The 16,426-nt window shown below is 39.5% G+C and overlaps 1 protein-coding gene across 1 annotated transcript in view; it reads right to left on the bottom strand.

Moving 5' to 3' along the window:
• The window catches only part of tent4b (terminal nucleotidyltransferase 4B), a 41,157-nt gene that overhangs the window by 10,345 nt on the left and 14,386 nt on the right, over positions 1-16,426 (bottom strand). The window contains exons 4-9 of the mRNA XM_033036363.1: positions 8,544-8,664; positions 5,357-5,464; positions 4,605-4,733; positions 1,311-1,524; positions 697-823; positions 487-590 (exon numbers count right to left, since the gene is read on the bottom strand). Of these exons, the coding sequence (XP_032892254.1) occupies positions 487-590; positions 697-823; positions 1,311-1,524; positions 4,605-4,733; positions 5,357-5,464; positions 8,544-8,664 (803 nt within the window). The remainder of the gene's footprint in view (positions 1-486; positions 591-696; positions 824-1,310; positions 1,525-4,604; positions 4,734-5,356; positions 5,465-8,543; positions 8,665-16,426) is intronic.

Consider the following 16,426-nt stretch of genomic DNA (forward strand, 5'->3'; position numbering starts at 1 on the left):
GGGAGAGAGGGAAAGTAAGAAGAAAACAACGTTTGGGCGGCAAGGTGGCGCAGCGGTAGAGTTGCTGCCTACCGGCACCAGACACAGTTTCAATCCCGACTATGGGTGCTGTCTTGAGTTTGTACGTTCTCCCCGTGACCTGCGTGGGTTTTCTCCAGGATCTCCGGTTTCCTCCCACATTCAAAACGACGTACAGGTGTGTAGGTTAATTGGCTTGGTATAATTATAAATTGTCCCTAGTGTGTGTGTAGGAAAGTGTAAGTGTGCGGGGATCTCTGGCCAGCGCAGGCTCGGTGGGCTGAAGGGTCTGTTTCTGTGCTGTATCCCTAAACTTAACATACACACATATACGTACGTACACATATAAGTACGTACACACAAAAAGGAAAGGAATGAAAGGACAAAGAAAACAACATTCTATTCAATTTAACTTATCTTCTTGGGATATTCTTGTGTATAGGAATGATTTACTCAGAAGAAACCTACCGTTTAATGAAGAATCGCCACTGTTCTGTGATCCCCAATGCTCCTGTATCCATGTTCTATAGTCAGCAACTTCCTGGGTGACCCGGAGTATGCGACCCAATATACTGTCAAAATACATTGTGTATTCAGTAGCTGATTCTAAATAGCTTACAAGATGAATTATAATGTGTTTTACAGCTAATGTGAAATTGCTTAACGATAACCCCTTACCTCTCAGATTCTTTGTTTGGATAAAACTTTGCAATAGGAGACACTGCATGACTCAGAACAACGTAGGCATAATCAAAGGCTTGCTTTACCTGCATGGCACCGTATGAACTTCTACCAACATCATTCCCTATGGAAAGAAAGAAAAATCATGTAATATTACACGGTAGGCATGCTGAGTTTAGTTTAGAGATACAGAGCAGAAACAGGTCCTTCGGCCCACCGGGTCCGCGCCGACCAGCGATCCCCGCACACTAACACCATCCTTCAGTCAAGTATACATTGACAGAAGGGAACCAGTTAATAGACGCCTACTAATTACACACAATAATTGGAAAGAACTACTCCTATTGGAAATAATAACAAAAAAAGCACTCACTCGGCCTCAAAACTACCAGAGTGTACAAGCTTGTTCAGAAATGATAGGAATAATTTCTTGGCTTTTACTTCACCGACATTTGAAAGAGTCGCGTTCATCAGTTAGAGCACTACCTGGTAATCATTTCCATTAGCATTTGGTATGAATGGGAAAATATTTAAGTGCGCCACTGCAAAATATGTGACGTTTACAAGGATTAAGATTTAGCTCTCAACCTATAAAAAAGAATAGAATGTACCTTGCTGAAGTGGATCTTCAATATACAACATCGACGGCCTGTATCCATCAGTCATGTTTTTTTGTACTTCGTCTTTCGCAACATATGATCCACCATCATTTATCCGAATACCAGTCTTTAGATAATTAAAATGCCTTCCATACAGTTCAAAAAATTCAATTAGAAGCACTCCAAGATTCGCATCACAGCTGCAGACATCATCTCGAGTATGTAACTACAAGCAAAAGAATATGGAACAATTTAGACACTATTATTTTTGTGAAATTAAAAAGCACTTTTACTTTTTTTTGTATCAAAAACCTGAGTCTTTTAGTTATTTACTATAATTGCGAGCTGTAGAGTTAACAATAAGTTGTACAAGAGTGTAAGGATGAAATGGACAGAAGATTGAAAATATGGTAGGATTTATTCCAATGTATAAAACATGTTACATTAAAGTATCTCTTGTCTAGTATCACCAATGGAAAAGAACAAATCATCTTCCAAAAAAAGTCATGGAAAATGTAGTCTCTGCATTGAGGTAAATCACAAAAAAAGGCCAGTTGTTTATCATCTAGCTGGTTTAATGCACAATAATAACACCAAATAATGCAACTTCGCAATAATGTTCACTCAGGTTAAACTTTACTCAGTTAAAAAAAAACTCAACATTGATAACTTTAGTGGAATAAAATTTTGGAGATGGAGCATATCACACAGCAACTACAGTATTGTGAAAACGTAAGGAACTGCAGAGGCTGGTATCCTGACTTAAACAAAAAGTATTTCAGCAGGTCAGGCAGCATCTCTGGAGGACATGGATGGGCAATGTTTCCGGTCAAGAAGATCGACACAAAATGCTGGAGTAACTCAGCGGGACAGGTAGCATCTCTGGAGAGAAGGAATGGGTAACGTTATGGGTCGAGATCCTTCTTCAGACTCCTTTACCTCTCTCTTTAGCCTGAAAGTTCCCGACCCGAAATGTCACCTATCCATATCCTCCAGAAATGCTAGATGACCCACTGAATTACTCAGGCACTTAGTGTGTTTGCTACAGTATTATGTTGTGATCACACAGACAAATCACAATCCAGAAATAAGAGAGGAACAAGAATTACAATACAAGCACTGATACATGAGGAATTGACAGACATGCAAAACGAATAACAGTAGAAAAAGGGCATCAAATACAAGTGATACAAATACAGGTAATAAATAAGTCGGGTAGTCAAACTTAATGTTTAAGAAAAGTAACAGGAGGAAAATAACGTTTGAGTAATCTTGCCTAATTTGAGGTCACTAACATTGCACATAAGGGAGCTTCTACCAAATGTTGTTTATTTCAAATTCCAAAGGCTTTATGTAGAGAAAATAACAACACTGAGAGCAAACATAAACTCAAGACATAGGTTAGTGACTGGTTGGCAGGATGTAATAACTGGTGTTCCTATCGCATTACCAACTTACGCAAAGGAATAGAGAACAAATTAGTCACACATACGGTATTAAATTAAAAAGTAATGGATGCCGACAAATTAAATAAACATCCAAAATGATGTTAGATGGAACCCAATGAGAGAAATATTCAAGTGATCAATTAGTAATCCAAGAGAGGTAAAATGGTTTTCATTAATGAGAAAGTAAAATCCCGAGAACAAAGGGAGCTGTGTATTCAGGTGCACAAATAATTTAAAGATAGCGTACAGCCTCAACAAGAAAATCAAGACTCATTGGCTTTTATCACAAGGGGAATACAAACATGAGAATGCATCACGTATACAATTCTGGTCAGCCCTCAATTATGACACCTTATTCAGTTTCGGGCAATGCACGATAAGCAAAATATATTGACTTTTCAGGCGAGGAAATCTTTGCACCTGAATGATGTCGGGGTCTTAAAGATTAAAATGAATAACATTTATATGAATATGGTTCATATCCTTTTGAGTTTAGGAGAGGTAATCGAATGGAACAGCTTTGAATGCTGAAGGAATTGAGAAAAATTGCAAAAAAACGGCTTAATTTTTCAAGGAGTTTATAAAAAGCAAAGGGGAACAACTTTAACATTACAGTTAGACCAGTGAGTGATGAGTGCAATCAGAAAAAAAAAACCTGCTCAAACAAAATTTAAAGAACATTTAGAATACTCTTTTCAAAGGTTTTTATTTAGATTCAATGATTTTTGAAATTTTTCAAGAGGTTAGTTAAGGTTATCAATGTCATTTTGTTCAAAGGCAAGTAATATAGTTTTGGGTTGGAGACATGAAACTGCAGATGTAGGAATCTCGAGCAAAAAACAAAGTGCTGGAGGAACTCCGCGGGTCAGGCAGCATCAGTGGAGGGAATGGACAGGTGATGTTTTGGGTCGGGACCCTTCTTTGACAGAGAAGGTTGCCTCCAGATGAGGGGTTCCCCACCCAAAACGTCATCTATCCTTGTCTTGCAGAGACACTGCCTGACCCACTGGGTTCATTCAGCTCTTTGTTTTTTGCTTTTAATGTTGTTGTATATATGACATTATTGAATTAAATACAGATTTTCACCACCGATTTTCTCGCAACCGATGGTTCAGCACCTCCTTTAATCCACACACAATCACATGAGATCTCCCCCCATTGGAATCCCCCCCCCACCCCCGAAAATGTGGCGCCCAGGCTGGGTGGGGCGGCCGATCTCAACCTCATCGGGACTTCCGCGGGCAATCAACGAGTCCCCTGCAGCCGGGGCTCTGGAACTCTGGCCCGGCCAAAGCCAGCAGATCCGTTCCATAGTTGACATCAGAGATTGGCTTTGCAGGTCAGAATCTCGGCCCATTGGTGGCCTATGCGGACCGTTGCAGTACCGTCGGACTTGGACAACGTGACCTCTGTTGGTCCGGCAAAACGGATAATCAAGAAAGGCCCTGGAACAAGGACGTTGGAGATGGACTTCATCGATGGACTTTGCCAGTGGTGGGCTTTATCACACCAGGTTTGGGGCTTGGGTGATTTCTCTCCATTTTAAAGGAAACTTAATGGGCACATACCTGCACACACTTAGTTGGCAAAATCTAGTGACATTTTTTCTCATGACTATTTAACATTAATTCAACGTACAGCCTAATAATGAAAGGGAAACATTCACTATCAAGGTTGCAAAACATTAACATTTACTATTGACTCATCCATAATGACAGATCAATTCATCTTCAGGAAGTGTTATTGGGGAGAAGGGGGGGGGGGAAAGTAAAATTGAGAAGAAGAAAAAATTAAGGGAATATGGACAACAAATCAGAAGAGACGACAAGCAAAGTGCATACAAGTTTGTTTTTTTCACCTGCAGAAAACTAACAGCCATTAGGAATAGACTGTAGGAACCAATCCCGCCTGTGAATACTTCGTTTAGATCTCTCTGCAGCAAGAATTGCTTTAGCACCAGAACCAGGCATGGCAGCACAGGAAACTTCTACAAATAAATTAGAGGTTTATTAGATGTCATCTGATCAAAATAATCATCATCCTTCATAGAAATCTGAAATAAAACACAAAGAATGGCCTTGTGTAGGAAGGAATTGCAGATGCCAGTTTACACCAAAGACAGGCACAAAATGCTGGAGTACCTCAGCGGGTCAAGCAGCATCTCTGGAGAGAAGGAACGGGTGACGTTTCGGGTCGAGACCCTTCTTCAGACCTGAATATTCAGTCTGAAGAAGGGTCTCGACCCGAAACATCACCCATTCCTCCTCTCCAAAGATGCTGCCTGACCCGCTGTGTTATTCCAGCATTGTGCCTATTTACAAAGAATGGCCTTCATTCTATATATTAAAAAATAACATTGCTTCTTTTGCAAATTTTGTGTTTACTATTTCTGTGTCTTCTCCCTTAATCCCTTCTCCTTAGTTCTTCCTGCACATTTTGTGAATGAATTCTTTTTTCATTTTTCTGGTTTAAACTCTGCATATTTATGAGGATATTTAATCTAATTTCCTAGATTACAATTAGGGTCTCTGGTGCTATAAGACAGCAACTAAACAGCTGCATCACCCATAAAAATGAAATCTATACCAAATAAGTTGCAGATTTTCATACCTTGATAAATTCACGGATTAGCTGAGCAGCCTTTACTCCGTTTTGTACATTGAAGCTGATATCCACTTTTACTTCAGTGTAAGAATCCATGAGTTTGATTATCGGTACCTGATGTAGCCAAAAAAAAAGTGAAACCAAAAATCATGTAAATGAATTAACTCAAGGAATCTAAATAGTGAACTAATTTCTTTAGAACATAATTCTTGACAAAAAGTATTAGTTGACATGCATATTGAGTTGTGAATAAACAGCGTGACATTACTGAGTCATATCAAGAAATGCCGAATCACTCCCCATCCCCAACTTAATCAACAGCCAAGGTAACGATAACCAAATTTCATACATCAGCCATTTCAGTTCCTTACCAATGTACAAACCATCCCATGAATTCCCGCACACTTGGGTCACTCCAGTTCTTACTCACTGGTTACAGTTTAAATATCATGGTAAAGTGTGGAATGGGGTTGGTATGGTTGAGCGCTGTACTGACGGGAATATTGCAGCTTATCTTGGACCCAGCCCCATTTTAACAATTAGCACTTCAGAACCAGTTAAAGTATTCCACCCGAGGCAGGACGGAACTTGTGAATGACATGCCCACGATACTAATCGGATCATAACAAATTATTTAAGAACATCGTACCCAACACAAAGTAAATGCAAGATAGACACAAAATGCTGGGGTATCTCAGCTGGACAGGTAGCATCTCTGGATTGAAGGAATGTGTGATGTTTCGGGTCCGGACCCTTCTTCAAACTGATATTCACAACTAACCATGAACTTGTAGCATTGATTTCTGCAAGCTGGCTGGGGTTTATGACTTTAAAAATAAAACTTTGAACGTTATGACATTTTTGTTTTGTTCAATATTAATAAAGTAGTAACATTTTACCATGAGTCCTGCTGTTGGTTAGAAAGTTGGGGTGGGGTGGATGAGAATGAGCCTCAATCATCAAGCAAGAGCAGCAGGCAAGGCTCCGAGAAGGCAGGAGATAACGCCACAACCTTAGTAAAGACCCGATTCATCCAACACAGTCAATAAGAAAAGGTTGGTATTTGTTTTACACATGGATAGGAATGGTGTACACATGGTGAAGAATAGATTGGATGGGGAAAACAGTGGATGGGGAAAAGAGATAACCACAGAACTGAAACAAAACATGAACACGGCCATTTATACATCCCCTAGCAGTAGCAAAATGATTGGGTAGAGTATTAAATAAGTAAGATCTACTAGTAATAAAAGTATGAATGATATGATAGTAAATATTTTTGAAAATCATTACACGTATCAAATGTAAATACTGAAGATAGACACAAACTGCTGGAGCAATGCAGCAGGACAGGCAGCATCTCTGGAGAGAAGGAATGGTTGACGTTTCGGGTTGAGACCTCCATATAAACCCCCAACAGAAAACATAATTCAACTGTATTTTTTCCATACATTCCCTCACCAGATGCGGATATCACTGGCAGTCATCGTCAATCTCTAATTTTTCTGAATCAATTTTTAAAGAGTAAGCAAATTATGGGGCGGGGTCACAAATAGTTCAAACTAATTAAGGTAAGGACAGCAAATTTTATTTTTTGAACAATATAAATGACCAGACGGTTTTTTTTTTTTTCAACAAAATAGTTACCAAAACCGTTATTAAAATTAGCTCTAAAAAATGCAGATATGATTTTTTTTGTATCTACATTCTGCCATTACAATGTTCTGATTTCAAATCATATCTCTTGATCTAGGATCCAGAGCTCTGGCAAATAGTCTTCACTTAAAGAGGAGAGATTTGTAGAACTACTAAAATAAATAGTACAGCAGTGTATTGGATTACTATTGATTGATTGATTGATTGATAGACTTTATTAGTTTCAACAAGTTCCTACGTGGCCTACCCTTGGCTTTCAAAATAAGTGGCTACAGATATAATACATGCATTGGCAGGGATCTTCCAGAACTCAATGGATCTTGTCATGGTCTGAGTGGACGGATAGCAAATATAATTATTTTTAATAAAGGATGGAAAAGATAAGGCAGAGAACTACAGTTTCAGGATGAGTGATACGCATTTTAGGACTCAGTTGACAAACAAATTCTTCACAGGGCGTCTTTGCAATTCTCTGCCGCAGAGGGCTGCAGAGTGAGAGAAGAAAATCTATAAATGTTTCGACGATAAAGGAAATCAAAAGAAAATGGGAATCAAAAGGCGAGAAATGAAATGAAGTGTCAACAATTATATTTTTGAAGCATGGAACATGCTTAAAGGGCTACAAGCACATTCTTGTTTCTTTCACATATATTTTTACGCCTGAAGCCATTCATATTTAAACGGGGCACGTATAAACAGAGAGAGGAGTCATGAAGGGAGTTGTCAGGTTTACAACAGACACGAGGTGAGAAATGCGGCCTGTTTGTGGAAGCACTGAAGGCAGCGAGCAGCAGGCGAGTCTGTGCTGAGTTTGAGAATGAAATTTAAAATAGGGAGCGACGATGAGAGTTGGTAACTTATGCCACTGTGATTGGCATTGATGGAAGTGGTAAACGCCTTGAATCCCGAAGAGACAGACTGAGAACACAAGCAATAAAAAAAAGGAATGGAGAACTGGACTCACCATTGCTGATCAATGTGACCAGAATCCTGTCTGCTCCTGTATGAAGGCCTTTATACATGATGACATTCTGCAACTCTTCATCTGAAATCTTTCAAGCCTTCCTCAGTAAGACCGTTTAACATTCTTTTTATGACCTGGCAAGAAATACACTTGCCAGCTGTCCTGAAATCTGCCACAAATACCTCCAGGGAGGCCCATGAACATTGAGACAACCTTTCCCCTTATTCTAGCCATTGCCAGTGTCTTGAAGTAGCAGAGTCAGAAACAAAGAGTGTTTGAATACAGTGAACCCAAACTCATCACAAGAGACCCACCTCCATTATCCTCATGTTGGTCAGATGGCCAACTCTCCACTTGAGAGAGTTGACCATTCTGTTGACCATTCTGGTGATGTAATTCAGGTCCATAGCCTGTCTCAACGCTCAGCGCATTAATCCTGTGCTTTGTAAGAACCAACACCCCTTTTATTGTGCAGCTGGACTGATGCTTGAACCACACCACATCTTATGCCTTGCACTCTTTACAGCCTTCTCAAAATAAAGTGTTCCACAAAAAAAGTAATCAGGTACTTACAGTTGCTTTATCCAATACTTTCACAGAACTCTCATCAGCTATACTGTGTTTCCTAAGTGCTTCTTCCAAAGTCCACAGTGGTAAAATCTCCCATTTCCCAAATACCACTAAGTCAATATCACTGAATAGTAAAGAATGAAGAACATTAGTGAATTACTGTTAACTCCAGCTAAATATATAAATCTATTGGAAAATTACACTCTAGAATTTTCATTATGATGTAGACATTTGAAGACCAGAGAAGGCAAAATGAAAGCATTTCAAATATTTGCCAAGATTTGGAAACAAATAAGACACAAATGCATCAAGCTAGACCAGTTCTCAACATTCTCCAAATTTAAAATGGCACATGTTAGCAACGGCCATTATCTAATTGACTGAAATCAGGCAAACATTCGTCTATGTTCACCTACAAACTTCCTGTAGCACAAAACAAACAACTTTTATATATGTTGGTTGTTTTGCTGATATTTACATCCATTCAATTGAATTGAGCATCTTTATATGAACATGCCAATGCTGTCAAATAACTTTGCTTGCTTTTTGATTTTTCCTGTATGACAGCTTTAACCATAGAAAGAGATTTGGGGTGAACTAAATTAAAGATGATAAAAATGTCATAAAATGTATTTTTATGGCTTCAAGCCTTAAAAAAGCAGAAACATTTTTAGCATCTTAAGCTTTCTTCCAACCCACATTTTCTCCATCCAAGAGGTTGGTAAAGGAACACTAATAATCTCAACATCATCTTTCTTTCTTTCCCTCAAAAAACATACTTACTTTGAAACTTCAACTTAAATTTGATTTCCTTTAAAACAAAAATTACTCTGAAGAAAGACTGCCAGTCTCTCTCTCTCTCTCTCTCTCTCTCTCTTAACTGGATGGTTGCAAAGTTTTCCATCATAGTTAACTTTACAGATCTCAGCATGTCAGATCAGCATCTGTGGAGAGAGAAACAGAATTAACATTTCGGGTTGATGATCTTTCATGATGGACCCGATGAAACATCATCAACCTAAAATGTTAACTCTATTTCCCTCTCCACAGATGCTTCCACACTTACTGAGTATTTCCAGCATTTTCTGTTTTGTATCAGATTCCAGCATGAACAAAAAAAATTATCTTGTAGGAATAAGACTTTGTATTAAGGAGTCTTAATATCCAACTATGAACAAATTAATGATAAGTTAACAGAACTGGTCAACAACAAACGGGCATTAACACAGGAGTTCCGTCCCAATGTCAGCTCAGGACCACCTGTGATATTATACTAGTGTTGGTCCTCAGGATTTCTCCTGGCTGGCTCTATGGCGCTGACTACTAAACCATAGCAGTTGAAGCACCAGGTAACTGGGTCTTTATCGTGACGGTTTTGATTCATAAGTTCATGTCAAAGAAGTAGAAGCAGGCCATTCAGCCCATCGCGTCTACTCTGCCATTCAATCGTGACTGATCTATGTTTTTCTCTCAAATCCATTCTCCTGCCTTATCTCCGCCTTAAAAATATCCAATGACTTGACCACCACAGCCGGCTGGATTAATGAATTTCACAGATTCACCGCCCTCTGGGGAAATAAATCCCTCATCTCCATTCTAAAGGTACGTCCTTATAATTCCAAGGCTATGCATTCTGGTTCGACACTCTCCCACTAGTAGAGACATTATCCAAGCTTTTCACTATTTGGTAAGTTTCAACAAGATCACCCCTCATCCTTCTAAACTCCAGCGAGTACAGGCCCAGTGCGATCAAACTGGCAAGTACAATTCCTGCAAGTGTATTTTTGTAATCAATTACCTGGAGAGAAATATATACAAAGCAACGTAGCACTGGCAAATACTTTCAAAGGAAGAATGAGCTGCCCTGCAAGTTAAGATAGGAGCTCTAATACTCATTCTACAACAATGTTGCATCATATCATCTGCCCCTCACATACTTTATTGTGATGAAGGCAAGCCTTATTTACAATTCATTGCACTCATCTATTTCCTACAGCCTCAGAAAATCTTGCACTTCAGCTGGACATATACATTTAGTGGTTGGTTTGGGTAAATTCATGGACTTTTATCACAGCAATGGAAGGTAAAGCCATCTAGGTTGATGAATTACTGACTTTCACAATAGCAGGAGTGCCAAAGACTGCACATGCTTTGCTCTGGCAGTTCCTAAAGACAACCCACTCAGCAGTCTCATTCTTTCAAAGAGGGAGTATTCATGTATTAGTCAGAGATTCACCAGTACCAGCCACTCACTGGACAAGTCAGCACAATATCTAGACTATAATGCTTGACCGTAAGCGCTACAATGCCAGAGCACACTTTAAATTGACAGTTCAGTGTCATCGTTGCCTTCTGTGGAACACAATTCCACTCTGTCTGGTATCTTATTACACCCTCACCTCACATTCAGAAAGATCAGCAAATGACTCGATTTTTCATGAATATCGCACGGCTCTAAGCATGCTTTTTTTTTTTTTTTTAAAGCAAGCCCATGACAGGCTTTTCACTAATAACTTGTTACCTAATGGCCCTTTTACTGCCTTTATTGCTTCTCCTTGCTGAATACTGAAGGCCAATAATGAGGTGGCTCCTTAAAATATCAAGGTGGAGCCTTGTTGATGATCCTTAACTCCCATTCCCTCTCCACCCAGTGATGTATTGCCCTGTAGCTGGTTGAGAAACATTAGATGCACTGTTTTATTTCTCTCTCCACAGACCTTTTGCTATGATCCTGCCCAGTCTCACTCACCACACTCCTTTCCATCAACTCCATCACCAATTGTCATGTCGTCTGCGAATGTACTCCTATGTCCCGACCACAAAAACAACTCAAACAAAACCATGTTGCCCACCTCTGATCAAACTCTAACTTTCCAAGAATAGACTCATCCTGTCCCTTCGATGTCTCCCAATAATTTCCCCCATCACTGACATGAGATTAACTGGCCAGTAACTACCTGGCTTATCCCTGCTTGCTTCTTGAATAAGGGCAGCACATTTGCTTTCCTCCAGTTGTCTGGCGCCTCACTTGTGACCAGAGAAGTCAAAGAATAATCACAGAGAGACCACAGAATATTCTCTCCAGGTCTCATGTCTTTTGCCATCCATGGCAGCCTGGGATATATCTCATTAGGCCCTGGTCATTTATTTACCACTTAAGCCGTTAAGAGTCTTATGCTACTTTCTTTTCAATGACATGTTCTAGAATTTCCTCGCTTCCCTCCCTGCATTATCCAACTGCAATATCCTTCTCCTCAACAAATACTTCCATATTCATTCAAGACCTCGCTTCGATTCTCTGGATAAGTTTGGCCTCTAACAAGCCCTCGCCTTTTCCTAATTACCTTCTTCCCCTTATAAAATGCTATAGAATGTTCCTTAATCCTGTCCACCAGTTATATTCCATGTTTCTGAAAGGCCTCTGCTTGTTGGCATTGAGTTTGAGAATTCAGCAGTTGTTCGTATCCCAGCAAGTTCAGAGTACTCCAAAATACTCTTGATTTCTGTCTCATGTAGATGTTGGAAATATATTGGGAAACTGGTGGCAAGGCGGTTGCTGGACAACATTGACCTCCAGAATGTTGATGTTGAAAGATGTGGCAATAGTAACATTATTAAATGTCAAGGATAAGTGGATAAACGGTTTTCTCATCAGGGACAGCCATTACTTGAAACTCGTGTGGGATGAACGTTTTACTTGTCATTAACCAGTTGATGCCTAAATGATGTCACGGTCTTGATTCATGCAGACATGGGCTGCGTCATTATCTGAAGACATGCAAACAAAGTTATCCTTGCAGCGTCAAACATCTCTGTTTCTGACCTTAGGTTAACTGGATGACCACTGGTGGTAAAGCAGCTGAATGCAGTTGCGTCCAAGGCACTGCAAAGCGAAACTCTTGCAGTAGTATCCTCGGGCTGGGTCAATTAACATCCATCAACCATATTCATCTTCCATTCTGCTGGGTATGATTCCCATTTAACTTTACCAGGCAAGCTTGATGCTACATTGTCAAGGGCTTGCATTTTCTCTTCAGCTCTGGAATTCAGTTGCTTGGTCAACATCTGTTCCAAGATGTAAAGAGGCATGAATCCCAGTGGTCCTGGTGAAACCCAAACTGAATATTGATCAGCAGTTGTAGATAAGTGCTGCTTCACAGCATTATTGAAGACACCTTCCAACATTTTTTTTAATTGATTGATGATAGATTGATAGGTCATTAGTCAGCCAGATTGGATCATTCCTGCTTCTTATGGGCAAGAACGTACCCCGGTAATTTTCCACATTTGTGCTACTACATTTCAAAATTTACATCTAAGCTATGCATCCTGCACAAAACTTATTTTATTTCATATTTCATTTTTACAGTACTTATTCCGCAGTATTATAAAATACAAAATGTAAAATTGTTTCTCAGAAACAGTCCAGATACCCAATTTTAATTGTCTGATTTTGATATTTATTTTTTCACCATGCATTTGCTACATTTTTTTAAATGCCTGCAGTATTTTCCCAATTTATTTTATCCATGCTGAAAATTTATAGTTCTTGCATGGAGTACTTCTTGAAATAGTTACTTTTACTTAAAAGGACATGACAGAATATAAACTTTACATAATTGAAAAACACTAAGACACACAAAACATTATATGCCATTCCTATTCTTGCATTCAAACACAATGCAGCTTAATTAGCAGGAACATTGCCAAGTGCTCTTTAGATACACAAAAAAACAAGAGGGTGACTAGGGTACATCTCCAGCCCTGGTGGGATCTATCCCATGTTATTTGAGAGAGGCAAGAGAGAAGATTGCTGGGGGCTTGGTAGGGATCATTGCATCCCCCTCAGTCTCTGGTGGGATCCCAGAGGACTGAAGATAGCCAATGATGTTCCTCTGCATTAGCAGGGCAGTAGAGGCAAACAAGGAAATTATAGGTCAGTGAACCTCACATCAATGGTAGGGAAATTATTGGAGAAAATTCTTAACAAAAGGATCTACTCGAATTTGGAAACCCATTACCTTATTAAGGATAGTCAGCAGGGCTTTGCGCAGAGGGATGTTTTACAAACCTGACTGCATTTTCCGAGGAGATGACAAAGATGACTGATGAAGGAGAGGCTGTGTATGTTGTGTACATGAACTTTAGTAATGCTTTTGACAAGGTCCTTCATGGTAGGCTGATCCAGAGGAGTAAGGCACATGGGATCCAAGGAGACTTGGTATATTAGATTGAAAATTGGTTTGTTCATAGAAAGCAGATGGTAGTGGTGGAGGGGTGCTATTCTGACTAGAGGAATGATATTCCATGTGTTCTGTTGGAAATTATTCAGTTGACAATATGCGTGGGCTGATTAGGATATTTGCACAGTTAAAAAAAAATAGCAGTTGTTGATAGTGAGGAATGTTGTGAAAGAAATAAGTAGGTAATAGACCTGTTGGAAATATGTGCATAGAAATGGCAAATGAACTTAATGCAGAGAAGTGTGAGACATTACATGTTGAGATGTCAAATGTAAGAGCATGGTATATAGTAAAAGGCAGAGCATTCATATATTGAGGGATCTTGGGGTGCAAGTTCAGAGCTTCCTGAGAATGACAACACAAGTAGAAAGGGTGCTTTTCTTGTGTGGTCAGAGTGTCAGGTATAAAAGCTGGGAAGTCATGTTGTGCATTACATTTTGATTGGGACACACTTGGAATGTTGTCTGCAGTTGTGGTTGTTGCATAACAGAAAGGAGGTGGAAGCTTTGGAGAGCATGCAGAATGTTTACCGGAAAGCCGTCTGGATTAGATAGTGTAGCTATAAGGAGAGGTTGGACACATTTGGATCATTTTCTCTGGGCCGTTGGAGGCTGAAGAATAACCTGACAGAAGTGCAAAAAATTCTGAGGTGCTCAGATGTAGTAGACATTCTGAATCTTTTCAGCAATTTTGAAAAGGCCAAATACTGGATGGCGTAGCTTTAAGGTGAGAGGAGGAATATTTTAAGGAGATTTACACGGCAAGTGTTTGGTTAAACACAGAGTGGTAGGTGCCTGGAACATGCTGTCACGGGAAATTTTTAGAAACAGATTCAATAATAATGTTTAAGAGGCATTTAGACAGACAAATGAACAGGCAGGAAATGGACCATATCCCAGCAAATGTACAGTTTAAATTAGCTTCATGGTTGTCGCAGATACTGTGGGACAAAGGGCCTGCCCTGCACTGTTCCCTATTGTGTTTTATATTGCATGCATTCCCCAAATCACATTTAGTCATTTTTTTTAAAGCAAAGATTTGAAAATGCTGTAATTCTGAAACAAATACAGAAAATGCTGGAAATGTTCAGCATGCGTACTGTGATAAAGAGAGTTAACATTTCAGATCAATGACCTTTTTCAAAAGATTCTGCTGAAAGATCAGCAATCTGAAAAATTAACATACAAGATATTTTTCTATTACTTCTTTGGTCAGGCATAACAGTATATAACTCAGTCACCATAAATTAGAGTCCTAAATCATACATTCTACACCAGTTCAAGCTGCACCAAGTAATTAAAGAACATTATGCCAGCGATTCACTGTGAACAACAGCATAGGGCACCTGGCATATTTTATTTAACTTAAGGAAACCTTCACATTCATCCTGATTGTTCCCATCTTCAGTGCTTTGTTCAAGCCCAATTGAAGCTTCCAACTTTGTACACTGATCATTAGATGAGCGCTTAGTATTAAACTGTTAACTTCTACAACTTGTATTGTTAAATGCAAGTAATTGTGCTCCGAGGTGCATCAGGGGATAGCCACAAATACTCACCAGAACAACAAAAAAGGCACTTTCACAAGGCGCTTGAGAGCTTGGTTACAGAGGTGGATTTTGACCCATTTTAAAAGGAGAAAAGGGAGAGGGTAATCAGAGGGTGGTGAATCTGTGGAATACTTTGCCACAGAAGGCTGTGGAGGCCAAGTCAATGGATATTTTATATTGATAGATTCTCGATTAGTACAGGTGACATGGGTTATGGGGAGAAGGCAGGAGAATGGGGTTAGGAGGGGGAAACAGATCAGCCATGATTTAATGGCAGAGTAGACTTGATGGACTGAATGGCCTAATTCTGCTCCTGTCACTTATGGCCTTTTAACAAACTTCCCCAAAGGATGACTAAGCAGTTTAAAAAACGGATGCAAGAGGCGACAAGCATAAGTAAACAAGATTCCAGCCCTGTACATTCCATCATGAAAATCATTCACTATCAGTTACATAGCGTTAAAAGTGCCCGCCCTTATCTTCGGGCACCTGCCACTAACTCCTGTCGTCTGTGCAATGTAGCATACGATTACTCCCATGGCTAACTTTCCATCCTCTTTGCCCAAATAAATCTAAACTAATCATTTCCATACTCTCTCCTAGGGCAAATTCCACTTGCTTACCACTGATATCCTCACTCAACCATATTAGTTCCTTTTGACCCAGCACTTTAAATTTATGACTCGTATTTAAAACTATTCATGATTCTAGCCTTCCCTTTTTTAATCACCCAGTGCGACCACCCGGTTGGCCCAAACTTTGATCTTGTTCACTTATACTCATGCTTTAAACTGCTTCGTCATACTCTTGGGAAATCTGGCTCCCTCTTGTGCAAGAGTGATCAAATTCCGCTGCTGCACCCAAGGCATTAATCACTTTATGAAATCACCTTTTTTTGTTTCTCAGGTTCTACTTTTTAAGTGATCGATCCCCTGATGCAATGCAAATTGTAGACGCAAACAATTTAATTCATAAACGTCCCACGATGAACTGTGCACTTATTTAATGGATAGATTTATTACACAGGTGATTAGCATTACATGTTTGACCCAGTATACGAATAATTTAGCTGATCAGAGTTGGACAACAGCTGC

Source organism: Amblyraja radiata, chromosome 17, assembly GCF_010909765.2.
Source record: "Amblyraja radiata isolate CabotCenter1 chromosome 17, sAmbRad1.1.pri, whole genome shotgun sequence".
NCBI lineage: Eukaryota > Metazoa > Chordata > Chondrichthyes > Rajiformes > Rajidae > Amblyraja > Amblyraja radiata.